Source organism: Prionailurus viverrinus, chromosome C1, assembly GCF_022837055.1.
Source record: "Prionailurus viverrinus isolate Anna chromosome C1, UM_Priviv_1.0, whole genome shotgun sequence".
Taxonomy (NCBI): Eukaryota; Metazoa; Chordata; class Mammalia; order Carnivora; family Felidae; genus Prionailurus; species Prionailurus viverrinus.
The window spans coordinates 171,562,454-171,589,503 of NC_062568.1; the positions used below are offsets into that span (position 1 = coordinate 171,562,454).

At 45.5% G+C, this 27,050-nt stretch overlaps 1 protein-coding gene across 1 annotated transcript in view; it reads left to right on the top strand.

Annotated features, from left to right (window-relative positions):
- The first annotated feature begins 14,322 nt into the window (after positions 1–14,322).
- The window catches only part of SLC1A7 (solute carrier family 1 member 7), a 44,267-nt gene continuing 31,539 nt past the window's right edge, over positions 14,323–27,050 (top strand). The window contains exons 1-2 of the mRNA XM_047868883.1: positions 14,323–14,457; positions 19,997–20,076. Coding sequence (XP_047724839.1) covers positions 14,323–14,457; positions 19,997–20,076 — 215 coding nt within the window. The remainder of the gene's footprint in view (positions 14,458–19,996; positions 20,077–27,050) is intronic.

The following is a 27,050-nucleotide window of genomic DNA, read 5'->3' on the forward strand; positions in this document are numbered from 1 at the left end:
GCAGGGAATAGGGGCAGAGGGAGAGAGGGAGGGAGGGAGAGAGGCAGACAGAGAGAGAGAGAGAGAGAGAGAGAGAGAGAGAATCCCAAGCAGGCTCCATACCCAGTGCAGAGTCTGATGCAGGGCTCAATCCCACTACCCTGGGATCATGACTTGAGCCGAAATCAAGAGTTGGACACAACCAACTGAGCCAGCCAGGCACTCCTTATAAATTACAAATTGAAAGGACAAGAAGAAAAATACAAACCTGGTATCACATCAGTAGATTTTAACATGCCTCAATCAGTAACTGATAGATCAAACAGACACAAAAAAGAAGTACAGATATAGAAGATTTGAACTAACGGATTCTCAAGTTTGATTTCATAGATGTACATATAACACGGCACCATCATCTGCAGGATATGCATCCGTCCCAAATACATGAAAATGTGAACATGGAAATCAAACAGGTCATAAAGCACATCTCTACAAACCTCAAAGGCTTACTGTCATAACTCTTTATTCTCTGTTCACAAGAGTTATTAAAAATCAATAATACACTTTTCAACAAATGGTGCTGGAACAATTGGATATCTACATTCAAAAAGATGAGTTTAGACCCTTCACCACATCACACACAAAAATCAATTCAAAATGGAGCAGACAAGATTTAAGGCTAAAACTATAAAGCTTTTAGAAGAAAACATAGGAGAAATTCTTCCTGATCTTGGATTAGGCAAAGAGTTCTTGGATGTAACACTAAAAGAAGGATTCATAAAAGGAGAAATTGATAAATCAAACTTAATAAAATAAATGTTTATACTTTAAAAGACACTATTAAAAAGATAAAAAGATAAGCCACAGCTTGGGAGAAAATATTTGCAATTCATAATTCTGATAAAGGTCTTAGATCCAGAATATACAGAACTTAACTGAGTTCAAGAAGAAGACAACCCGATTTTTCAAATAGGCAAAGGATTTGAATAGACATTTCACCAAAGAAGATATATAAATAGCTAATAAGCATGTTAAAAAGGTGGTCAACATCATTAGCCATTAGGAAAATGCAAATGAAAACCGCAAGGAGATGCCATTTCAAAACCACCAGGTTGACTATAATCAAAAAGACAGGAGCACCTGGGTTGTTAAGAGTCGGTTAAGCGTCAGACTCTTGATTTTTGGCTCAGGTCATGATCTCATGGTTTGTGATTTTAAGCCCCACATCAGGCTCTGCACTGATAGCATGGAGCCTGCTTGGCATTCTCTCTCTCTCTCTCTCTCTCTCTCTCTGTCTCTGTCTCTCTCAAAACAAGTAAACTTAAAAAAAAAAGACAATCATAGCTGTGAGAGTGGATGTGAAGAAACTGGAACCCTCATACATTGCTGGCAGGAATTAAAAATGGTACATCCACTTTAGAAAATAGTTTAGCAGTTTCTTGAAAGTTAAACATAAATTTATTTTTAACAACCTAGTCATTTGACTCGTAGATGTCTATTAAAAATAAATGAAAACATGTGTCCACAGAGAGACTTGTACATGAGAGTTCATAGCAACATTAATTCGAAAAACAAAATGTATGCTGTCCACACAAATAATACTACTCACCACTGAGAGGAATGATCTACCGATATGAATGAACTACTACATGATAACATGCTCCAAACATGGATGAACTTCAAAAATATTACCCTAAATGAAAGAAGTCAAATGAAAAAAAGACCACCTACTGTATGATTCCACTTATATAAAATGCGCAGAAAAGGCAAATCTATGGAGACAGGAAGCACATTTGTATCTGCCTGGGGCTGGGTATGGGAATGAAGATTGATGAAAGATGGCATGACGGGTGTTTTGGGGATGATGGAAATGTTCTAAAATTGGATTGTGCTGATGATTGCACAACTTAGTACATTTACTAAAAACCATTGAATTGTATGTTTAAAGGGGTGAATCATGCAGTATGTAAATTATACCTAAGTAAAGCTTTTCAAAAAAATAACAAAAGATAAATAGGAAAACCTTATGCTGGGAAGTTAAGAAACATGCATGTAAAAAATCCAAAAACCAGAAACCCTTTTAGCAAACTAAGAATAAAAGAGAACTCCCTTAATCTGATGAGCAGGACCTATAACAATAATACTTAACACCAAAATGTTGAAAATATTTCTCTTTAAGATCAGGAACAAGACACGGATGCCTGCAAATCATGATTTTTCATTCAGCTTTGTACTAGAGGTCTTAACCATGGCAGTAGACAAAAAATAAAAAAATAAAAATAAAATAAAATAAAATAAAATAAAATAGATACAAAATGTATAAGGACTGAATGGAAGAAGCAAAGCTATCATTATTTGCTCATAATATGCCTGTGTACACAGAACATCTTAAAGTATAAGAAAATTTACTAAGTCAACAGGATACAAAATCCAGGTATAAAAATCAATTTATTTCTATCCACCATAAACAGAAAATGCAATAAAACAGGATACTATTTACAATAGTATCAAAAACTAGAAAATTTATAGGACTAGATCTAAAAAACAGATATTCAACCCTTATGGAGAAAAATGATAAAGACAATTGAAACAACATCTAAATAAATGCAAAGGTTCATGAATTGGAAGATTCAGTATCATGAAGATGCCAAGTTTATCAAATTGATCAATAATTTCCATGCAATTATAATAAAAATCAGAATTTCTTTTTCTGGAACTTGACAAGTTTTTGTCTAAATTTTTCATGACTTTTTTGAAGACCTATACATTCCTGAAGAGGAAGAAAAAGACAAAGACTTGCCAAGTCTTGCTTGGCAAATAATCAAGAATTATTATAAACTTACAGTAGTTAAGACAGAGTGGTATTGACAAAGGTATCACAGATTCAAATATATAAAGAACTTGATTTTTTATTACAGAGAAGGCATTTTAGTTCAAGGTGAAAGGATAGATTTTTCAATATGCAGTAATGGGATAATTTGCTACCCTAAGGGAAACGTAATTTTTGACTCTTATATTAGTCTTTAACCAGATTGGTCAGATATATATGAGAAAAGTAAAAATACATAACTCTTAGAAATTTACATTGAAAAGTCGGGGCGCCTGGGTGGCTCAGTCGGTTAAGCGTCTGACTTCGGCTCAGTCACAATCTCGCGGTCCGTGAGTTCGAGCCCCACGTCGGGCTCTGTGCTGACCGCTCAGAGCCTGGAGCCTGTTTCAGATTCTGTGTCTCCCTCCCTCCCACTCTCTCTCTCTGACTCTCCCCGTTCATGCTCTGTCTCTCTCTGTCTCAAAAATAAATAAACGTTAAAAAATTAAAAAAAAATAAATAAATAAATGTAAAGAAATTTACATTGAAAAGTAAATTTATTAAGATAGGGAAGATTTTTAAAAGACAAACCTAAAGATATAGATAAGCCATAAACAGGAAACAGATATAAATGATGTGTTAATAAATATTCAGATTGTATGAAGAACAATATGAAAAGACAAACAACCCAATTAAAAATGGGCAAAAAAAAAAGAGCAGAAATTTCACTGAAGAGGAAACACAGATGGCTCACAAATGCATTAAAATATATTTAATTTCAGTAATCAGGGAAATGCAAATATACACCCTAATGTAATACTATTTCACACCTACCAGATTAGCAATAGTTAAAAATTAATCAATACCAAATGTTGGAGATCATATGTAGCAATGGGAACTTTCACACATTGTGGATGAATGCATCAATTGGTAAAAGTCATTTGGAAAACAGGTGGTATTACCCAGTAAAGTTGAACACCTGCCTAACCTATGACCTAATAATTCCATTGCTATGTATGTAACCTAGAGAGAGTCTTGCACATGTGCATATAAACATTCAAGAATGTTGATCGTGACATTGTTCATAGTAATCAAAAACCGGAAAAAACATAAATGTCCATCAACAAGGCTTGATAAATAAATAATATTCCATTCATAACACAGAATGCTTTATAGCAAATTAAAAAATAAATTACAGCTATACTCAACGGCATTGAATCTTGAGAGCTTGATAACATGGGGCTCCAACTCACAAACTGCAAGATGGGCCGAAGTCAGATGCTTGATCGACTGAGTCACCCAGGCACCCCAAGACCTCTGTTTTTAATTGTGGCATCCTTAGATTTTATTGATTATAGCTTGGGGCTAAGGGAAACACAACATCCCTTTGCTAGAGCAAAATTGCCCTGACTCAGAACCCTCCTAAGAGTTTGGATGCCATCAGTGGTCAGAGAGTCAAGCCAGCCTTACTCACCCCAACAGGAGTCAATCCCTGATCTTGACCTCTTGATCATTAAGCTAACGACTAATAGTTCTTAGCACTGTTGCCCATATTGTCATCCTCAAGTGCCACATTCACCATCAATCAACCAATCAAGGCATTAACAAGCTCTGGACTTAACAATGAGATAAAACGAGATTTAATTACAAGTCAGAGCCAGTTTACTTTTTTTTATGTTTGCTTATTTATTTTGAGAGAGAGAGCATATGCATAAGCAGGGGAGGGGCAGAGAGAGGGAGAGAGAGAATCCCAAGCAGCCTCCATGTTGTCAGCATGGAGCCTGACGTGGGACTTGAACTCACGAACTGTGAGATCATGACCTGAGCTGAAATCAAGAGTCAGATGTTTAACCAACTAAGCCACCCAGATGCCCCAAGAGCCAGTTTACTTTTAACCTTAGGTAACTCCCTTTCCTTTGCTGGCATCTCTTCCCCCCTCTATAAAATATTACTTAGTCTAGATTAGAGTACTTGACCATTTTGAACACATACCTTTTTCAGAGGAACAGAAAAATTTCACATTTCCCAGAGATAATGATGTGAACCTTACAGGGGAATATTCTCCTCTCCCCCAACCTTGGGAATTTTCATGGCTGGTGGGGTTAGGTAGAAACAGCGTCACTAGTCAAGAACATTTTGTTGAACTCTGTTGTTCAGGTAGTAAAAAAAAAGAGAGAATTTGTGTTTATTTTCCAAAAATAAAATTAGGATATTGACTATGTTTTTTTTTTTCATTTATTTTGAGAGAGAGAGAGAGAGAGAAAGAGAGAGAGTGAGTGCACACTCAGGGGAGGGGCAGAGAGAAAGGGAGACAGAGAATCCTAAGCAGCCTCCCCCCTATTGGTGTAGAGTCCCACATGGCTCAAACCCATGAACTGCGAGTTCATGACCTGAGCTGAAATCAAAGAGTCTGAAGCTTAACTGACTAAGTCACCCAGGCTTCCCTTGACCATGCTTTTTAAAGCAAAACTTCCTCAGAGGCTCTGTCATTACCCCCAAGGGGTTGTGCTGCATCCCGTCGCTCCTAGAGTAGAGGATCACTTAATCAGATGACTGGTCTGTGGTTGTGTCCAGCTCTGGAGACTGGTCTGGGTGGGTGAGGTCTGGGAGGGAAGGTTAATGGGCTGTTCTCCTGAGCTCCTCACTCCTGCCCTTGCAAAGGCCCATCTCTGGTCTGAAGGTTCTCCATGATCACTGCAGATCCCTCTTTAGCCAGGCTCTGACTGAAGGGTTCTGTGCCAGCTATCTGCACCATGTTTTCTTGTAGGATCAGCCCCCACCCTCAGCTCTGAGAAGGAGAAATCATCTGAACACAAACATTCCTGATGATGTGGAGGGATCTGTTAATCATGGGCTTTCCTGGGGACCAGTTCTCAGCAGGATTTTTCTTAGCATTCCCCACATGAGACTTTTCAGTGGTCACTGCCCACTATGGGAGAGAGGGTCTGGAAAAGATCGTTAGGGCCTATAGCCCAGTGCCTTCCTCCCCTCACCCTGATCCCATCAGTTGCTTGAAGCCCTTCTGCTATGTGCCCCCAAGATGTCATCTAGCTTTTGTTTGTTTTTCTCTGGGAACAAGGAGTTTACTACTTCTAGAGGGAGACCATTGCATCTTCAAACATTTATGGTTGTCCGATTCCAAAATGCTGAGGAGTTAGGCCTTAGAAACAGTGATGTGACAGGAAGGAGGGAAGGTAGAAAAGCTTTTGAATAAATTGTTCTTTCTGCTTGAGTTTTCCTAATTGAGGTCTCTATATCTTGCAACCATTTATTGAGCAGTTACTACATGCCAAGCTCATTAATTATTTTTCATGTAAGATTCTAAACTTCCCCCAAACCCTATGAGTTAGGTATAATTAATATTCTCATTTCATGGACAAGGAAGTAGAGATTCAGAGCAGTGAGGCAACATGCCTAAAAGTTGCACAGGTAGTTAAGGTGGGGCTAGGAATTAAATCCCGGTCTGTCTGACACCAAAGCCCTTGCTCTCACCATGGTATTTGCCTGTTCTGCAACACTTTATAGCCTCTTGAAGGAAGGAGTCATCTTTGAGTTGAAAAAGCAAAAGCTCAAGGAGGTCAAGTGACTTACTGAGAGCATTCCTCAGTGTCAGAACATGCACCCTCTGCCCAGAGCCTCCGTGCATCGCTCGCTTTTATTTTGACTTTTTTGAGAAACCAAAGCTCAGTCCATTTCTTGTTCAATTCCTTAATCTGATTCCCTAACATCTGTGGTCCCATCTGCCCAAGATCATCCTTTCCCCAGTCACCGGCCACTATGGCTCTGCAGACAGCTATCCTGTGTCCCCCATCCTGCCTCTCCCATTCAGCAACTGCTAACCTCAGCACCTTCCCAAAGGACATGATCATCTGGCAGCCAGAGGCAGCAGAGAGCAAGAGCCTGATCAGGTTGTACAGGAAGTGCTGGTAGTGGAGGGTGTTGCTCCCCAAGAGGCTCTACTCAGTTACTGCCATGCAGCCTCCTAGGTGGAGGCAATTCTGCACCATAAAGGCTGAAAAATGACAGGATTCTTTGAGAAGTGTTTCTGGGTTTAGGGAGAACTGAGTAGAAAGGGGGAGACTCCAGTTCTGTTCCTGACTTGGCACCTGATTTCCAAGTGGCTCTGCCTAGTCTTCTTTCCTTCTCTGAGCCTCAGAGAGTGGAGCAGAATATCTCTGGGGCTCCCTGTGGGCTTTAACCCTGGGTTTTGAACCCTTGATCCCGATTTTGGTGGCTGTATAGGCCCAAACAAGTGAGAAGGAGCGGGCTGGAAAGCAGTGAGAAATCACCTGGACCAGCTGTGGTCTGCAGTCTCTTCTATGCCTGCTGTGAGGCAGGATGGGCCATGCAGGGGAAGGGTAGACATCAGAGAAGGCAGAGCAATGGTGAACCTTGAGCAGCTGGTCCCAAGCTCTGGAGCAGCCTTACAGGAGAAGTTGAGCATTTTATACAAGAAAGAAAAGAAACCCAAGGTTAAGCATGATATGCCAAGAGGTGAGTGACTAGCATGATGTACTAGATATTTTGCTGTGTCTGCACAGTATATCCACTTCTCTGCTCCCACACACAGCTACAGGGTTACCATAGAAATGGCGATTTTAAACAATGTGACCCTACCCCCTGCCCCTATTGGCCACAGGTGATTGGTCCAGACTGGGCCAATCAGAATCTTCCCTGGGAGTTTTGGATTTGGAGTGAAACAGAGCTGCTGGTAGCCATGTTTCCTTCACGAGGATCAGCACAGTAGCAGAAATGCTTCATCTCTCCATTAGAGAAAGAACAATCTAGCACAAATATCATCACCAATGTAGGCTCAATGAGAGCAGAGATTGTTGTCTATTTCTGTTTGTTGCTTTATCCCTTGAATATGTGTGGCATGTAATAATAGTGATAATAAAAGGACCATGTATATAGTGCTTATGATCAGACAAGTGTCCTAAGTGCCTCTCCCATGTAATTCACTTAATTAACATAACAATCCTAGAAGATAGGATGTTATTATCCCCATATTCCATGAGAAAACTGAGACACAGGGTATCCTGTCTTAAGTCACACAGATAGTTGGTCTGGGAGCCAGGATTCAAACACAAGTCATCTAGTTCCAGAGGCTGTGCTCTTAATCACTATTTTATACCACCTCTTAATAAACATGTTGATGAGGAATGAATGAATGGATCAGTCATGCAGAAAGGAGAGAGAGAATTCTGTCAACAATTGAGAACTGAGTTCATATGGTCTTTGCAGCCCAACTCTGCTCTTGCCCTTGGGTTCTGTGAAGGCCTCACCATCCAGTCTTATAAACGGGATTAGTTCCATGGGCATCTGAAGGGTCCTGTGCTTGGTTTAATGCTCTGCTGTCACCATCTCTGAATTCTTAATAATTTATCTTTGAATTTGTGTTTTATAAGCAAAGTTGGACAGGCCCGTGGAGCATGATGTGAGCAGAGAAGATGTGTGCAGTATAAATGAACCCCGTCCAGTTTCTTGCCCCTCTGCTTGTGTTAGTGTATGTGGTGTCCCATGAGCTCAGAATTCCGGTAAGCTGGCCACACACGGACGTTCAGCAAGACTCAAAGCAAGTCCAAGGAAAGCATGTTATGTCTATAGCGGAGTCAGCAGGGGTGCTGTCAGCCATGAAAACACATGCTTTCCTCAAACCAGAACTTGCTTTGAACACAGAAAGGAGACAGTGGTGTTATAAGAAAGGCAAACGGTCAAGGAACCTTATCATATCCTTTCTTACTGGTGTAACTTCCCTGTGCTAGCCAACCACGGATACTGAAAATGATATAGAAGAGAAAGGGATACCCATATAGTTCCTTTGCTTTTCAGTCCTTCCCCACCCGTAAGCCAAAGGTAGAGGATGTACTGATTGGTAGAATGTTTATGTGTCAAGAGACAAAGACAGTTGAATTCGTTTTGTATGGTGTTTCCACTGCTCCGGTTAAGAACAAAATATATATACATGTATGGGCTTCTAAATAAAAATTGTGTCCTTTTGGTGACTCTGCATACAAGATAAATGCTCCTCTATTTGCATTTAAGAGTGGAGCTGCAAATATAAAGGTGAACAGGAAAATTCATGTTAATAATTTAAATTTTTAATTTTTATTATTTCAGAATGACATTAAATAGCAAACACAACAAACAAACAAACAAAAAAACCAAAAAATCCACCATAATAAGTTGAGAGAGAGACTGTGGAAGAAAGAAAAAGCTTCATATTTAAGTACATTTAATGCACTTTTTTCCTGCTTTTTGAACAAAAACCTCCACATGTTCCCTTTGCACTGGGCTTCACAAACCATGTCATCAGCCTGCGTATAAGTTTCCTTTTTACCTAAGCCAGTTTGATTTAATTTCCTGTTATTTTCTTTAAAAAAAATTTTTTTAACGTTTATTTATTTTTGAGACAGAGAGAGACAGAGCATGAATGGGGGAGGGTCAGGGAGAGAGGGAGACACAGAATCCAAAACAGGCTCCAGGTTCTGAGCTGTCAGCACAGAGCCCGACGCAGGGCTCAAATTCTTGGACCGTGAGATCACGACCTGAGCCGAAGTCAGACGCTTAACCGACTGAGCCACCCAGGTGTCCCAGTTTCCTGTTATTTTCTAACCAGAGTCCTAATTAATTTGGAATTGGAATTTGAACTTGCTGAGGGTTTTAACTTTACACTTTGCTCCAGCTATTATATTCAAATGAATGGAAGTATAATGCAATGTATAGGTATTGGAGAGGTTTACAAATTTGGGCAAAGTCACATAGCTTCCAAGGGAATGACCTGAGATTTGAATCTGGCTCATTGTGACTCCAGAAAGTTCAAAAGAATTTTCTGTGATAATGCAAATGTTCTGTAACTGCTCAATATGGTGGCCACTAGCCACATGTGGCTATTGAGCCCTTGAAATGTGGCTACTACAACCAAAGAACTGAATTTTAAGCCATATAATTTTCATTAATTTGAATGTATATAGTGTGACCGTGCAGATCCAGAATTTGTGCCCTTACCCTGTAACCCCAATACCTGACTGATTCAGCGAGTGTTTGTAGCAGGACTGAGTTGCTCACTGGTTCCCTCTGGTTCACGGCTCTTTGATAGAACCTGGCACATAGTAGGTGCTCAACAAACAGCAGCTAAGTGGTTTCATGGGTGCTCAGGCCCAATTTCTATAGATGAACAGTCTAGAAAGGAGTGGCTGTAAAGGGAAGAAGGACAGCAACATAAGAGTCACGTTACTCCACTGTCTGAGGCAAACATGGGAAAGGACCAGCCTCAGCAGAGGTCAGGACAGCCTCTCAGTGACTAACACTCACAGGAATCCACACCAAGATGGGCAAGTTGTCCGCAGAAAACCTTCCCGGAAGGACCCAGCCTAGACTAGGCTGGGAAGGCTTCTCAGGGAGGAGATTAAGGCACCTCTGGTATGTCTCTGAAAAGCAGCCAACAAGCCCAGAGCTGTCATCACCATAACCCAGCTAGGAGCTCAGACAGCTCAACCCAAACTCATTTCGATACATGGAGGAAGGGGTGAGGCCCCAGGCCCGCTGGCCACCCCAGCACACTGCTCCCCTGCAGGTTCCAGAGCCAGCTCTTCCACCTCCCGCCTGGGCTCCTCTTTCAGAACACGTTCTCCTCTTGTCTCCCTCTTGACCAGCACCCCCTTCCTTGGGTTAACTCGTGGTTTACTCAGGCCTCTGGCTAAATGACCCTTCCTCCAGGAAGCCTTCTCACCCCCACCACCCCGGGCTGAATTGACCCCTCTGCTGGCACTGGAGAATCATCAATCACTAACAAATAAATCCACCTTGGTGCCTGCCACCACGCCCGACGCAGAGTTGTTACAGTGGCAACGGCTTGCCTGCAAACTCCCTTCTGCGGAGTAGAGCAGCTGTACTTGAGTACGGCTCACATGGGCTGCATTTTTCTTTACGTTGCATTACACTTCCACTCAACTGGATTGGGCTCGTTTTTCACAACACTCTTTATCTTCTCTGCCCATAGCATCTTAATCTGTGCAGCTCAAGTCTCCCAGGAAGCATCTCTCAGGCTTCTCGCTGCCCAACAGTTTCAGCTGCTCTGGAGGGCAACTCCTTGCTCCTTGGGGTGCCCCTTGAGCCCCTAGTCTAAGCCTTCAACTTTGAAGGTGAACCCTCAAGGTGTTTTCAAGTGACATGGTAACAGAGACTTCACTCCATTCTCATAGATATTTATTTCCTTGTCTGAGCCACTTAAAAGGGAACCAGGGTTCGTGCTCAGGTGGTGACGGCAGAAGGGCCTGAATAGGAGGAAAGAAGGAATGTTGTATCTGGGATAATTAGGGAAGGCTTCAAGGAAGATGGGGCATTGGACCTGCATCTTTGGAGTCAGAGGGAAGAACATTCCAGGCAGAGGAAATAGCATGAGCACAGGGGTAGAGGCCTAAGAGAAATGCAGGGCTAAGGGACTTGAAGTGGTTGGTGTTATAGAAGCTCCAGATCTCTCGAGCAGGAGGAGGGGGTGTCCTGAAGAGGTGAACCAATGCAAGCCCCTGGGGCCCTCAAACCCTTCCGTAAGAAGCAAGGACTTCATCCGGGAGACTGGGATGTTCCGAAGTTGTGTTCCCCAAACACCAGACCCATGGACTTCTCTGCTGCAGAAGAGGGCTAATATTCTGCATCCCTACTCAGTGACTTCCTCCAACATATATTAGTATTGTAAAACTTAATAGTATAACTAATACTAACTACCTGTGAGTGTCTACAAGGCAGCAGGTGATGCTCTGAGCACTTGGCATGCATCACCATATTTGACCCACATCACAACTCTATGAACTAGGCACTATTGTATGTATCATTCCTATTTTGTAGAGAAGTCAAGAAGTTTGCCCAAGATCACACAGTTAGTAAATAGACCTAAAGTTTGAACTTGAACAGTCTGACTTTGAGCTGTCCTAAAGAACTTAACTTTGTTCCATCCAGAATTTCCCAACTTGTTTTTAATTATGGAAAACATTTGAATATCTAGTAACATTGTAAGGCAATTGATTCTGTGGGCAACAAAGAGCTATTAAAGGGTTCTTGGGGCACCTGGGTGGCTCAGTTAAGCACCCAGACTCTTGATTTCAGCTTAGGTCATGATCTCAGGGTTTGTGAGATCGAGCCCTGCATGGGAGGGAGCCTGCTTGGGATTCTCTCTCTCTCTCTCTCTCTCTCTCTCTCAAAATAAATAGATAAACTTTAAAAAAATAAAAAATAAATAAAGCGTTCTCATCCTGGACTCTGGATTTGATTTGCAAATATCCTTAGTAAGCTCATTATTAGTCACTTACACTTTAGTGTGAATTAGTTCTTTCTTAGCGTTCCTTGGCTACAGGCCAGGCCAGGACACTGACTGAAACACAAATCCAAATCTCTACTCCAAATATTTTCTCTTTTCAACAGTAACTGTACCGTCTGGTTAATTGGAAAATGAGACATTCATTGGAGTTGAAGGTTTATCGGGAAATTCCTGGTTTTAAGAATCACAGTTGGGGGCGCCTGGGTGGCGCAGTCGGTTAAGCGTCCGACTTCAGCCAGGTCACGATCTCGCGGTCCGTGAGTTCGAGCCCCGCGTCGGGCTCTGGGCTGGTGGCTCAGAGCCTGGAGCCTGTTTCCGTTTCTGTGTCTCCCTCTCTCTCTGCCCCTCGCCCGTTCATGCTCTGTCTCTCTCTGTCCCAAAAATAAATAAACATTGAAAAAAAAAAAAAATTTAAAAAAAAAAAAAAGAATCACAGTTGGAGAAAAAACACCTCTCAGACTGGTAGCCACCTCACTCTCACTGCCCGAAGCTATTGGCAAAGAGAGGCCCTTTAGAAGATGTTTCTCTCATCCTTTTTTTTTGAGACTTTTAATTTTTTTTTTTAAAGTAGGCTCCGTGCCCAAAGTGGGGCTCAAATTCACAACCCCCGAGATCAAGAGTCACATGCTCCACCGACTGAACCAAAGAGGCACCGAACCCCTAACAGCCCCCACCCTGCCATTTCTCTCATTCTAAGGAGGGCAAGGCTGAGGCCCAAAAAAGGCAAGGTCACAGAGCTGGTTAAGTTGGGACCAACATCCAGGGGTCCCCCTCCCAGTCGTGAGCTCTGTTCACAGCTTCAGGGCCTGCACCCCAGCCCCCTCTGCCTGGACCCCCCAGCCCTCCCTGCCATTCCTCGCCCTCTCCTCTCCATCTTCCTCCTTCCCCACTTCATCAGGGGAGGACCCCTTGTGCACACGCATGCTCTCCCTGCTGCTGCCTGACTGCCCCTAATGAGATTACAGACTCCTGGTGAGACAGACTAGCGTTAATTCTCTGTAGCTTTAAAGGGCAGGCCGGGCCACAAAAAAAGAGCGAAAAGAAAACTTTGCTCACAAAAATGGCTAAATGTGGACGATGATCCTAACAGCACTTTGCCCTGCTCGGCACAGTGCACCCTGCTTTCACAAATAATCTCTGGATGGGAAGTCACACCAGCGCTAATGGTGCTATTATTATGTTTGTTTTTCAAATGGGGAAACTGAGGCACCCTGAGCTTATATGGCTTGCCCAGGCCACACAGCTAGTAAACGGCAGAGCTGGGAATTGAATAGATCCCTTGGGGCTGTGTCATTTTAAAAAATAATAGTCTATAAGAGCTGACAGGGTTCCCAGCTTCAGGCTTAAAGCAACCTGAGGAATACACATCACAGAGAATGGCCAGCCCCAAGTCTGAACCCAGATCCACTGGGTTCAAATCCTGTAGCCCCCATAATACGGCTGAGCACTTTTGAAGCCATCTATCTATTCATGTGGTGGAAATCAAACCAACATAGGCCTGAATTCCACTCTGCTACTGCTGCCTCTGTGAAAATGACCAAGGGACTCTCACTCCTGGGGTCTCCATTTCAGTAAAATGAAGGTTGGAGTCTTAGGGTTGTTGGGTGATTCCGTATGATTCACATAAGTCAAGCAACTAGAACAGGCCGGCGCACAACACATGTCCTTTGCCTCAGTTTCCTCATCCGTAAAATGATACGTATCAGTACTTACATCTCAGATTCGGTATTAAGATTAAGTGCGCTATTGCAATAACGTGCTTCTAGAATAGCACCTGCTATGTGATAAATGCTTAATTAATGTTAGTGATTGCTAGTATCCTCTTGCTTTGCCTCCAGTTCTTTCTGGAATGAAGTGGGGGTAAAAATCAAACCAACCGAGCAAGCGTCCCTCTGTTCCTCCTGCAAGTCTCTGGGCCCCTCCCTTGTTTAAGAGGTGCACTTGGCTTTGAGGCCCAAACCCCCAGACCACGTGGCCTGCTCTAATTTCCCAGGCCCTGATCTGTTCCTGGCTCCTAATGACGCAGCCGGTAATAGGATTGTGGCTTCCCTCTGGGGCAGACACACAGGCCATGGCCGTGGGGCTGGCGACTGGTGCTTAGCAACCCTGACCACCTGCCTGCTAAGCAGCCAGTGCCCCTGGCCGGGACACCGAGCCCCCGGCTGGCCTCACGTGCATGGAATGGTGCTGTGCTTTGTGCCAGCAGACTGGGCTCACCATGGTGCCAGGCGCCGTCCTGGCACGAGGGAGGGATGTGTGCAAGCGGAACGGACTGCTCATCCTGTCTGTGCTATCTGTCACCGTGGGCTGCCTTCTCGGCTTCTTCCTGAGGACCCGTCGCCTATCACCACAGGTCAGCCACCCAGAGCTTCACCGGGTCCCCATCGAGGAGGGGTATGTGGGCCTGAGGGATCTGGGAATCACAGTCCCACGCCCCGACTCCCTGGTGACATGACAGTGGGTGAGGCACTCTGCCTCTCTGGGTCCCAGTTTTCTCATCTGTAGCACGGGTGTGATAAAACACTGCAGGACTGGAGTGAGGTCCAATAAAATGGTGCAGGAAGTGGTTACAAATGGCATCACCAGGTGAGTGAGAGGCAAGGACATCTCCTTAGAAGAACCACAGGGCCAAGAGGCATGGGAACAGGAAGAATGAGGACGTGTAAGAATGCAAGGCAGGCATCAGAGAACACCTCTTACAGCAGCTCAGATGAACAGAGAGCCAGGAAGGGTACGCCAGGCAGAAGTAACAGCAGGAGTGAGATGCAGGGCCATGAAAGATTTGGGCATGGATGGAGCAGGCTGTTCATGGCAGCTGGAACGTACACTATGAGGCAGGGGCTGGAGCTCAGGGGCCATCGGGCCTCTGGATCCCATCACCAAGCACAGGCCCAGGACAACTAGGAGCAGTTTGGGGCAGGAGAGTGAAATGGTCAGATCTCAGCTTGGAGAGATCATTCTGGTGCTGAGTGCAAGCTGAGGCAGTGATACAGGCAGGGGACCAAATGAGAGGGGTGGCTGCAGGGGTGAGACCTACAGCACGATGAACAGGGCACTTGTGAGACCTGTTTCCAAAAGAGGAGCCCTCAGGATGTGGTGGCGGATTGGATGCAGGGCAGGAAATCAGGGCAGGCCCCCAGGTTTCCGGCCTGTGTGACGGCCTGAGCAAGGGCCCCTTTCCCTCTCGGCACCCATCTCCCACGGGACAGGGAAGGACACTCATATGGCATTAAAGAAAAGATTATTCTGACACTTGTTGTAACAGTAAGGGAGACTTTATTCAGGACTATTCAGGACCATGGGAATAGGAGAGAGAGAGCAGGCTTAAGTCCGAACACAACAAAGACAGCTGAGGATTTAGAGCCAATGAGCATGGTAAGGGGCCAACAGATAGAAAATTGCTAAGAGGAAACATGGAGGGTGAAGGGATTCCTGCGAAATCAACTTAGCAGGATTCTTGCTGAAGGTAAAGAGGGGCCATTCTCCCTAAACTGACTTGGCAGGATTTTTGCTATAACTGGGCTAGGCAGGCCGAAGACAAGGCTAAGGATGAGGCCTGGCCGAAAAAGGGCTTCAAGTAGCTCGTCTCGCGTTTGTGCAAGGAGTCTTTGCTGATGGGCTCTTGGAAGATCCCCTATTTCATAAATTTCCTCTTCCTGCAGCTCACAGATACCAGATGTCAATACACCTGGGGCTCAAGGCATCAGATTTGGTCCCCCATGAAAAGGGAAACACCCCGTCCCTGAGAACTGAGCCCCTATTACAGCAGTAACACTGTTACGCCACTCTCGGCTATTTAGGGAGAAGCATGGACTCTGGGAGCAGTGGTGGCTCCCAGACCCCGGACTCTGACTCTACTAGTAAATGGCTGTGACAGGCAAAATGCTGTCTCCTTTCTGGGCTTCGTTTTCCTCATCTGGAGTGGGGGGCACTGTATGTCCACCAGGATTGTTTTGAGAATAAACAAGGATTCATACAGCATGTGGAAGAACGAATGAATTACAGCGGTGCTGAGTGGCTGGTCCTTCACTCCCCTCTCCCTTATCTACCTGTCCAAGTCCGACCTATGTCCAGGAACCATCTCATATTCCATATATTATAAAAGTTCTTCCAGACCTGCCTCACTCTGAACTAATACTCTGCTCCCACACTCATGCCACGCTCAGCCTTCTGCTGTCACCAGCTGCCAGCTGTCTTGCTTCAGAGCCCTTTGTGCAGGTGTCTATCCCTCCCATCAGAATTTAACTTGATGAATATCACATGGGCTTTCACGAGCCAAAATGTGAGTCTAGTTCAGTGCTTGTCACAGAGACAACCCTTGACTCTTTGCCGAATTAAACTGGCAATGGCACAAACAATCTGCAATCTACTTTCTTTAATTTCCCTGAGCAACAAAAAATATATTTCCTGCAGGAAGATTATTTTGTGAAAACAAATTGGAATGCTTCTCATTAAAAGCCAAGCTCCTCCGGGGCCTCCTTTGCCAAAGCGGCCTGCCCCATCTGCTTGGAAATGCAAATGTGTTCCGGTCTGGATTAACCTGCCAGATAAATTGAAGAAAGGATGTGAAGTCTTAGAACAATTATTTGGCAGGAATTGGCTTTCTCAGCATCTTACTTTGAAATCCAGGAGTTGTTTCTGTGATCTCTGCCAGTGACTCAGAAACTAAACCCTTATTTTGTAAGCTTATGCAACAGTCAAAAGTCATAAACAATTTGCACAATGGAAGAATGTCCTACTTGTGAAAAGAACTTAGAAAATCACAGATTTTCTCTTTGGAAATAATATCTCATTAAAAAAATACAGATTATTTTGAGAGCTCCGGTGAAACCACGGTGAATTTACAGTTGCATCCATCTTCCTTTCCTTCCTGGAATCCCACTAAAATTTTAGTAATGGAATTGTTTAAAGAAATAAACTCCCAGGAGAATATGAAAGGAGCTAGTGGAGAAAAGAAGTCGAGCGAGTACAATAAATTAGGCAAGAAGGGAAGTGGATAGAGTTGAATGATTGCACTTAGTAGGAGCACAGAAAGCTAAAACCTGTGTCTGTAGAAGTAGATGCCACATCACTTTGGCTTAGAGGACTCTAGAAAGGTTCTGCACTTGAAAGTGCACAGAGCTGCAGGAGGCCACGTGAAGTATGGAGGTGAAATCAGGGGCATTGGTTGGAATTTTGTTAACCAGAGCAGTTAGGCCCCTAAGTCCCCTCCAGTTCATGTAATGGGGAGACTCCTTTCCACCCATCTCTACTGTCCTGCCTGTCCCAAAGAGCCAGAGAAGCTTGATTTAGGGATATCAGGCCCACCTGTGTGTGTTGGGAGAGGGGAGGTGATGAGGCACATGCTTCCCACCAATTAGCAGGATCCCCAAAGATTGCTGTCACCTGGGCTTAGACACACCCTCACCCCCTTGTTGGAGTTAGGAAGAGGCTTCTAACTTAAGCCTCAGAGAAAACATCTCCAAATTCTGCTCTCAAGGGGATTCCTCCCCATCCCATCCTATCCCCAATACAAAAGTCAGACTGTCACCTGTTACCTTCCTTTGAGGAGCCATCACTTGACAAGCTTCACTCATGCACACAGAAGTTCAGTGCCTCACACTTACATATGAGCAGAAGCCAAGGTCAAAGCATCTAACAGAAAGAGACCAAACAGAAAAGAGGGTCTCTATGAAGCAGAGACAATGCAGGAAATAGAAAAAACATTTAAATCTTGTCTTAAGATTTTTGGACATGTGAGAGAAGATATCGTGACTGTAAAACAGAACAGGATGCAAAAAGAAAGAACAATCTAAAAACACAAAAGAGTTTTTGAAATTAAAGATCTATGAACCAAGATAAAAATGTCAGTAGCTAGCATAAAGTTGCAGGGATCTCCCAGAACGTAAAACAAGAGATGAAAATAAAAGAAAATATAAGGAAGTCAGAGGTGTCCAACATCCAACTCCCTAATAAGAGTTTCAGAGAGAGCTAGCAGAACATATGGAGAGAAAAATTTCACAGAGAATATAAGACATTTTCTCAGAAGCAAAAAATATGCACACCCCGATGAATTAAAAAAAAGAAAATCAGAAAATCTCGTCCTGTGGTACATCACCTCATGAAAATTACAGAAAACTGGAAATTGACAGATATTCCTTCAATGGATCTGAGGGAGTAGAACAAGTCTCAGCTAAGGGATAGGAAGAATGGTTCCAAACATCATAAGCAACTCTAGAATCTAGAAGACAAAGGGGAGGGAAATTCTTTCAAACTAAGAATCTTATATTTGGCCAGACTACTATCGGACATAAGGGTACAATAAAGCATTTCTGTTCATGCTCATGGGACTCAGAAGTTTCTCTCCCATTCACCCTTATTTTTTAAAGACTTTCTGGCTCATTGGAAACCACAGTAGAATGGGACAAGGAGGCTTGATTTCTGGTCCCGCACAGTCACTGCTAAGTCTCCTCCCTCTCTTGGCTCAGCTGAACTAGATCTTTAAAACCGCTTTCTCAGCACCAAAATTCTATGAGTTGGGGCTTTTCAAAGTATCAGACTATTAACCAAGTGTTATGTTAAAAAAAAATGGTTCCAAGTACAAAAATTTAACTTGGATGGTGCTTGAAAGTCCCTGTACCAGCCTCACCCACAACCTTACCCTCAGGAAGGTGGCCTCAAGCATGGTTTGCTAGAAATAGCAAAACAATTAAATTGAATTTAAAAACTTAAAAACAGCACACTCAGTTAAATTTGAATTTCAAGTGAACAACAAAAATTTTTGTTGGGGTGCCTGGGTGGCTCAGTTGGTTAAGGGTCCGACTTTGGCTCAGGTCATGATCTCACAGTTTGTGAGTTCCAGCCTGGAATCAGGTTCTGTGCTGACAGCTCAGAGCCCACTTTGGATCTTCTGTATCCCTCTCTCTGCCCCTCCCCCAGTAGCACACTCTCTCACTCACTCTCTTTCTCTCAAAAATAAATAAACATTTAAAAAAATTATTTGTTGTTCATACGAAATTCATATGAAATTCAACTGGGCTTAGTGACCCCTTCTACTTCAGCTGTCAGGTTCTGGACATGTGACTCTGGAGACAGCTGACGGGTGAGGAGACCTAATCCAAGGCCCCAAGGGTAGGCTAGACCCAGTGGCCTGTGAGGAAGCCAATGCAAGAACTCTGCCCGGTAGGGGCTCTTTATACTGGATGGTGTCCCACCAACCCGATTCTCTCTCCTTTGCCAGGAGGCTGGCAAGAACCCATGATGATGCCAGGATGGGTTGGGGGTGGGGAGGCACCAGATAATGGGCCCAATGCAGAAGAAACTGACTCAAGAATGTCATGCTCTGTGGATGAGTCAGTCTCCCCATAAACTAGACTGGAATTCCGTTGCAGGAACTGTGCCTAATTCATTCTGGGGTACCCAGCACGATGCTTGGCCATATGGGCTGAATGAACGTGTGAACGGTATATGGCCCTGTCCTCTTGCCACTTACCATCTGCTACATGAATTATACCATGAATAGGCAGATGAATGGTGCAGAGGTGGAGGAGAGGTGTCATTTACTGTGATTACTGAACATTTACTCTCATCCAGGCACTCTGCCAGGTACTTTATGTACCTCCTCTCATTTAAGCCTCCAAGTGATCCTATGAAGTAGTTGTTACCCTTGTTACAGATGAGAAAAACTCAGAGAGATCGAGTAACTAGCTTAAGGCCACACAGCTAGTTACAGGGGGTCAAGATTAGAACCCAAGTCTGTTTGGCTCCAAAGCCAGTGGTTCCTCTGTGGACTCTGCTGTCCACGTGCTGGACAGGAGAGGGTGGGTGAATCAGGACTTTGAACGTTGTAAAGAATGGAGCAGCTGTGAGGTCGGTACTGCCTGCTATAACCCCAGCTCTTCCTGCATTTTCAGGAAATTAGTTACTTCCAGTTTCCTGGAGAGCTCCTGATGAGGATGTTGAAGATGCTGATCCTGCCACTGGTGGTCTCCAGGTGAGGGAGGGGCAGGTGTTTGGCTGGGAGGCCAGGGCTGGGAGGGGAGAAGATTCTGTACAGATTCAGTAGGTGCCATGCTCCTGCTGTGGGTGGCTGGCCTGAAAACAGTGTGATTGGGGGTCTTTATGAGCACTCGGGTGTGGCACGGGCTGCTGAAGCCTGGGTCGTTCAGTGGCACCAGTTATTTCAGTCCCATTCAATGGACTTTTTAGTGACTTAAAAAAGTGACTTGGTGTCATAGGACGTGACCTGGCTCCCAGGTAGCTCAGGGCCAGGGAGTTCAGGGATTGCTTTCCAGCAGAGGGGCTCTTTATGGTGAATGCAGCTGGGTGTGGGGAAAAGACAACTTTGGAGACACTCATGAGATAATATGCTGGCTCAGCTCTGCAACCTTGGATGTTTCCCAAACTCCTCTGAGCTTCAGTTCCCTCACCTATACAATGAGAATAATAGCACCTACTCCAAAGGGTTGTTGCAAGGACTGTACGAGACTATATACTTGCATGTGCTAGATGTTCGAAGGACTGGGTCACAGAGTGTGAGGAAGGGTGGTGGGAGCTGAAATTGGGGGGAGGTTCTTGCCCCAGCATGAAAGACCTTTTATGCCAGGCTTAAGAATTCAGACTTTACTCACTGGGGGAGGACCACTGGAAATCACTGGAGATCACCTGTCTCTACCAATGGCATGCTGTGTGGCCTTGAGCAAGCCCTTGCCCCTCTCTGCGTCTCAGATTTCCCCACCTATAACAAGCTGGCTGCTCCAGGTGGTGTCTAAGAACCCTTCATTGCTCTGAGGCTGTGGGTTTGGAATCCTCACCTCCCAGGACTTCTCTGCAGGGAGGGAGGTGCACACATCTCTGAGACCTGTATGTGTGTGTTGGAGGAGGGTAGTGGGCTCTGTCCCTTAGGGCAGGGTCATCGCTTCGCAGCCTCCCTGCTGCTGAGCCCTGAGACATGAGCCAACTCCTCTCCCCTTTCCCTCTAGTGAGGGGAGGCACTCTCTACTCCCCGCAGGGGCGCTTTGTCAAGTACAGTTCGACTTCCTGCAGGCTGCACTTAGGTCTCTCAGGACTGAGCCTCCATCCCATCCAAGACTTTGCTGAAATGCAGCTTCCCTCCCTCCAGAAGCTTTCCCTGATTCCCCAACCCACTCTGCTTGTCATCTCCTCTCTATGCATCTTTTGAGTCATTCACTGGGTCAGTGAATCTGTCAAGGTCACCAGTAGCTTCCATGTTGCTAAATCCAAAGGACACTCTCAGTTCCTGCTCTGTGTGACCTCTCTCTCCACAGCAGTTGCTACACTCGATAGAGCAGCTGATCCCCCCTTTCCCTCTTGAAATCCTCCTCTTGGTGCTCCCATCCCCCCCCCCCCCGCCTCTGTGGTTGCCTGCTCTCTGCCCCTTTATCCTAGCTTCTCTTCCTCTACTCCACTCTGAATGTCGTCGCTTTCGAGACTTCTCTCGTCCATTCTCATGGCTTTGAGGTACGACCCAGAAGCCCAACACTCCAAGTACAGATTTCCCCCCCAGACCTCTCATCTGAGCACCACACTTGAACTACCTATTTGACATCGCTCCTGGATGTTCAACAGGTGTCTCAAATTTAGTGTCACCAGCCTGAGATTTTACCCCACAAACCAGTTCCTTCTCCTGTTTTCTGCTTGTCATTACACGGCAGCTCGTCCACCCAGCTATTCAAACCTCCTTGCTTATTCCCGTCCCATCCCCACCACCAGCCAGTCTGCCAGTGACTGCGTCTGGTTCTGCCTCCCAGTGCCAACCCAGCTTCACCCCCACCACACGGGTCCAGACTCCACAGTAACCTCACTGGCCTCCTGGCTTTGGTCCTTGCTCCCCTCCTACCCGTTCTCCACCCAGTGGTCAGAGTGACCTCCTGAAAAGCCATCTGGGCCATGCCATTCATTAACCCGAATGAACATGACATTCCATGGCATTTAGAACAAACTCTCCCGCCCTTACCCGGATCTCAGAGGCCCTGCCTGATCCTTCCCTGCCTGCACCCCACCTCATGCCAGGCCCCACTCACTCCAGTCCCACTGGCCTTTTAGACCAGACCGACCCTCCCCCACCTCAGGGTCTCCACACATGCTGTTCCTTCTGCCTCCAACACTTCATATCTCTTCCTCTTGATCTGTTTTTTTTTTTTTAATATAACTTATTGTCAAGTTGGCTAACATACAGTGTATACAGTGTGCTCTTGGTTTTGGGGGTAGATTCCTGTGATTCAACGCTTACATACAACACCCAGTGCTCATCCCAACAAGTGCCCTCCTCAAGGCCCATCGCCCGTTTCCCCCTCCTCTTCCTCTTCTTTAGATCTCCATGTCACCGTCACTGCCTTAGAAAGGCCCGCCCCACCCGTCCCCCCTCACTACCACCTTCACTCTGCCTCACCACACCCTATTCCTTTCCCGGCACAGCCCTTACCATCCACTGTTGTGCTGTATGTATTCACTTGTTTGCTTGTTTCTTGATCTCCCACAGGGACTGTAAAGTCTGTAAAGGCAGAGACAGTAGTCTGCTGAGGTTCCACTCTGGACCTAGCCAAGTGCCTGGCACATAGTAGGTACTCCTTAATACTTGTCAAGTGAATCAGTGAAGGGATTCAACAATCAGGCATTGTGCTCTCTGGGCACTTGGCCCTGTCCTGGGTGCTGCACATACAGAGATCAATGAGGGTCAGTCCCAGCGGAGCTCACAGGCTATGAGGGAGAAAACAGACAGTTGCATGACAGCTAGGTAAGTGTGTCAATGGAAGAAGCAGAGGACTCTTCTCTTTTCTCCTTTCCCCCTGGATTTATTATGATATAAGGCACAGGAATCCTGTTAGGTGGCTTTAGGGTCCTTTGCCATGACAGTCCTTTACTGCCCAGGTGTCACCGCGTACTCAGAACAGAAATACCTCAAAGACAGAGGGTTTGCATGGACTTGGAGGCCCACAGACCTGGGCTCCCACCCTGGCGCTGTTGGCTTCTGGCTGTGTGATCTTGGGCAAGTCATTTGACTTTTAAAAAGGCCTGGAGTCAGTCAGAGACCTGGGACCTAGACATGCTGCTACCACAAATTATCACATGATCTTAGGTAAGGCACCTTCACTCTGGGCCTCAGTTTACCCAGCTTACCTAGCAACTAAGGGCCTGTCCAGCTCTCCAAGTCCTGTCTCTCACTAGACAGAAGTGCTTTCTCTGGGCTGGGAATGGAATGCGGTATTAACTTGAGAAAAGCCAGTGTGTGTTCACACATTTCCTTTGTTTATTATACAGTTTGGGCTCGTGCAGAGCAATCGTGTCACTGAAAAATGGAAGTGCTTTCATATTCTCCTACTAAGGGAGAATTGAACCTTCTTAAGGGGGAAAAATGACACATTTCTAAGCCCCAAACCCTCTGTCCTTGAACTCACCTTCCTTTAGCTTCAACTGTGATCCATCCATCCATCGGTCGCCCACAGTTTCCTGAGCGCTTGCTCCTGGCCACTTCAAGGCTGTGACCCCTGTCCTCCAGGAGCAGCCACTCCCGTGTTACCACTCAGGGCAGAGCAAAATCGCCAGAGCTGCCTTGACAGTTCAGAGGTCAGGGATTTTCTGCAGGGTAACCGCTCCAGGGCAGTGGGAGGATACACATTAAGGCACATTTGCTCCCAGGTCCGATAACCTGCAATTCTGGGTGCCAGGCCACCTCTTTTCCAGCAGAACCTGCCACCCCGTTCTTATGCCACGTCCCTGGGATCAGACTGGTTACGTCAGTAGCCCCTAAGTGGGCCGCATGCTTTTCTGTCTCCATACCTTTGCTCCCGTTGTTCCTCCTTCCACGAATGCCCTCTTCTCTTCCCAATTAAAGCCTCACTCTGCGTGCAAGACCCAGCTCAAGGTGCCGTGTGCAGTTCTCCCAGCTCTTTATTTATTGATAACGATTGATGATGACCGGTCTCCACTGCAGGTGCTGCTCATAACCCTTGGTGTACCCAGTATTGTTAGTTCAATGAATTCACAGTCACAGCTGGCACACTGCATGATAGGGTACAGACCCCTTTTTTTGTACAGTAGTGAAACAGCATTCCTATCTGGATGAGCCACTCCTAGGCCAAGAATTCCCTCTGCCAAGGTCACCAGTCGCTGTGACCCCTCCATGGAGAAGGACCATGTGCATCACTGTGTTTTTATGTGAGATACTGGGAGGGGGTCGGGTTCATTGTCCCCCTTGTCAATGGTGGTGGTCAGTGTAACAGATTTTTGCAGGAGACAGAAAATGAATAGACGAGCAAAGAGGGATGATGAGGTATAAAGAAATATGGGTGGTAATGGTGGGCAGTTGACACAAAGGATGATAAGATCCTATGCCTGCCTTCAGGAGTCTCACCATCTGGAAAGGGGACAGTCACAGAAACACTTTGTTTTAGAGAAAGGACGCCCAACTCGAGCCAGCCTGGGTTGGAGCCCAGCTCAGTCAGTCTTCCCACAGTCTAGCATCTTCCAGCTCTTGGACATCTTGTCTCTAGAATCCACTCCAAACCAGCACCTGGCCTGAGCCCCCTCCTCAGACAGGCATGCCATAGCCCAGCTGAGTGCAACCTCCCCTTGGCCAGTTGTGGCTTCCTAATTTGCAGTGAGGGAGGTGAGCAAACAGTACTGGTAGGTGTGGCTGAGAATCTGCAGGAGACTCCAGGGGAAGAGCACTTACTGGACGTGTGACCCTAATCAAGTCCCAGCATCTGAGCCTTAGTGACCTCCCCTGTAAAATGGGGACAACACCCACCTCCCTCACAGGGTTATTCTCAGAATGAAATAAGATCATGTACTTGGAGCACCCAGCATAGCTCCTGATATATTATGAATGTAGCATGTTTTCTCTAACTTATTAAGGCTTCTCCAAGGCCCAGATGAGATGTTTCATGAACCTGTTTTGCACCCGTTTTGCTCTCAGCAGGCAACCCCTTTGGGTGACCTGTTCTTCCTTCGTGCTTTCACTTAGCACCTGCAGCTTACGTGTCACTCTCTCTGGAAAGTCTCTCTCGACTCAGGCACACCTGGGAACACTGATACAGACCTGCGTGTAGGTCTGAGTCCTGCACACCTGTGTTCATGGCAGCCTTCCCAGGCACGTGGACGAGGTGCCATGCACGTCCACACGGCACACACACGTCACCTGTGCCCAGAGCCATTTCCCGTGTGATAGGGTTCATCCTCCATGAACCCTAGTGCTCACTACCTCTGGCTCTCCTCTGCCCTCGCATTCCTGCAACTAGTCAGGGGACAGCCTTTGTCAGTCTCCCATGCACACACATACCCCTGCTTCAAACAGTACACAAATTTAGCAATTTTCATTGACAGTTGGGAGCAAGATCACAGGTAAGGATTACACTGAGAAGTGTAAGCCCTTCAGCCATCTCGTGGTTCTCTCTCTCTCTCTGTACATTCGTTATCTATTACTATGGAACAAATTACCACAAACTTAGCCAATTAACACAACCCCCATTTATTATCTACCACTTTCTGTGGCTCAGAATCCCAGGCATGGCTTAGTTGGATCCTCTGCTCGGGGTCTCATGAGGCTGCAAAGTGTAAGCTGAGCTGTGTTCTCCTCTGAAGTCTTGGCTGGGGAAGAATCTATTTCCAAGCTCATTTGAGTTGGTGGCAGAAGTCATTTCCTTGTGGCTGTTTGTCCGAGGGCCCCCCTCCTTAATGGCTATCAGCTGGAGGCCACCTTTGGGTCCTAGAGGCTACTTGTGGTTCTCTGCCTGCTGGCTCTCTCCAAAGGCAATTCCCAACATAGTTTTTTGCTTCATCAAGGCCAGAAGGAGGATCCCTCACTCTCCAGTATTCTGAGACAGTCCTTTATAGCATAATCATGGGAGGGACATCCCATCACCTTTGCCATATTCTATTAGTTAGACGCAAGTTCCAGATCCCACCTACACTTAGGGAGGGAGAGTATACAAGGGTGTGGATCATTGGAGGGTCAGTTTAGGGTGTAGCCACTTCTTTCTTTCTCTCTCCCCACCTCCCTTCTCTCTACCCCTATTCCAAGACCAGCCAGAAATCCTGTCCTCCTCGTCTTTTACAAGTCATTTCCACGCATGCCCTGCTCTTGGACTGGGGCGGGGTGGGGTGCTGCTCAGCTCTTGGTCCAAGTAGCTTATCGAGGAATTTCTTCTAAACAAGGACAACTCTCTTACTATAAAAATAATTCTGAAGAAAATAAGTTTCTCAGGGGACCTGAGTGGTGCAGTCGATTGAGCATCCAACCTCAGCTCAGGTCATGATCTTATGGTTCATGGGGTCGAGCCCCGCATCAGGCTCTGTGCTGACAGCTCAAACTTAGAGCCTGCTTCAGATTCTGTGTCTCCCTCTCTCTCTGCCCCTCCCTTGCTTGTGATCGGTCTCTCAAAAATAAATAAGTGTTAAAAATTTTTTTGAAAAGAAAATAAATTTCTCTATCTCTTTTACAGGAACATCCCAGGGCCTACTATAGGTACCAGAGTAGGTACCTAATAAATGAATATTAAATGGGTTAAGAGCAGTGGAAGGGCAGCTAAGGCAGAATTCAGGGAAGTTTCATGACCAACATTTGAACTGACGCTTGGAGGATGGTTAGGAGTTGCCTTTAAATATTTTTTTGTATTTAAAAAATTCTATAGGGGCACCTAGGTGGCTCAGTTGGTTGAGCATCTGACTCTTGATTTGGGCTCAGGTCACGATTCCAGGTCGTGGGATCGAGCCCCACATCAGGCTCCATACTGAGCATGGAGCCTGCTTACTATTCTCTCTCTCTCTCTCTCTCTCTCTCTCTCTCTCTCTCCCTCTGCCCCTCTCCCCTGCTTGTGCTCCCTCTCTGTGTGTCTAAAATTAAAAGTAAATAAATAAAATCCTATACTTATAGGCACTTTAGATAATTGAGGGAAAAAATCCCCCATTACCCTTCAGTCTTAATTCTGCCACTGTTATCTTTTTTCC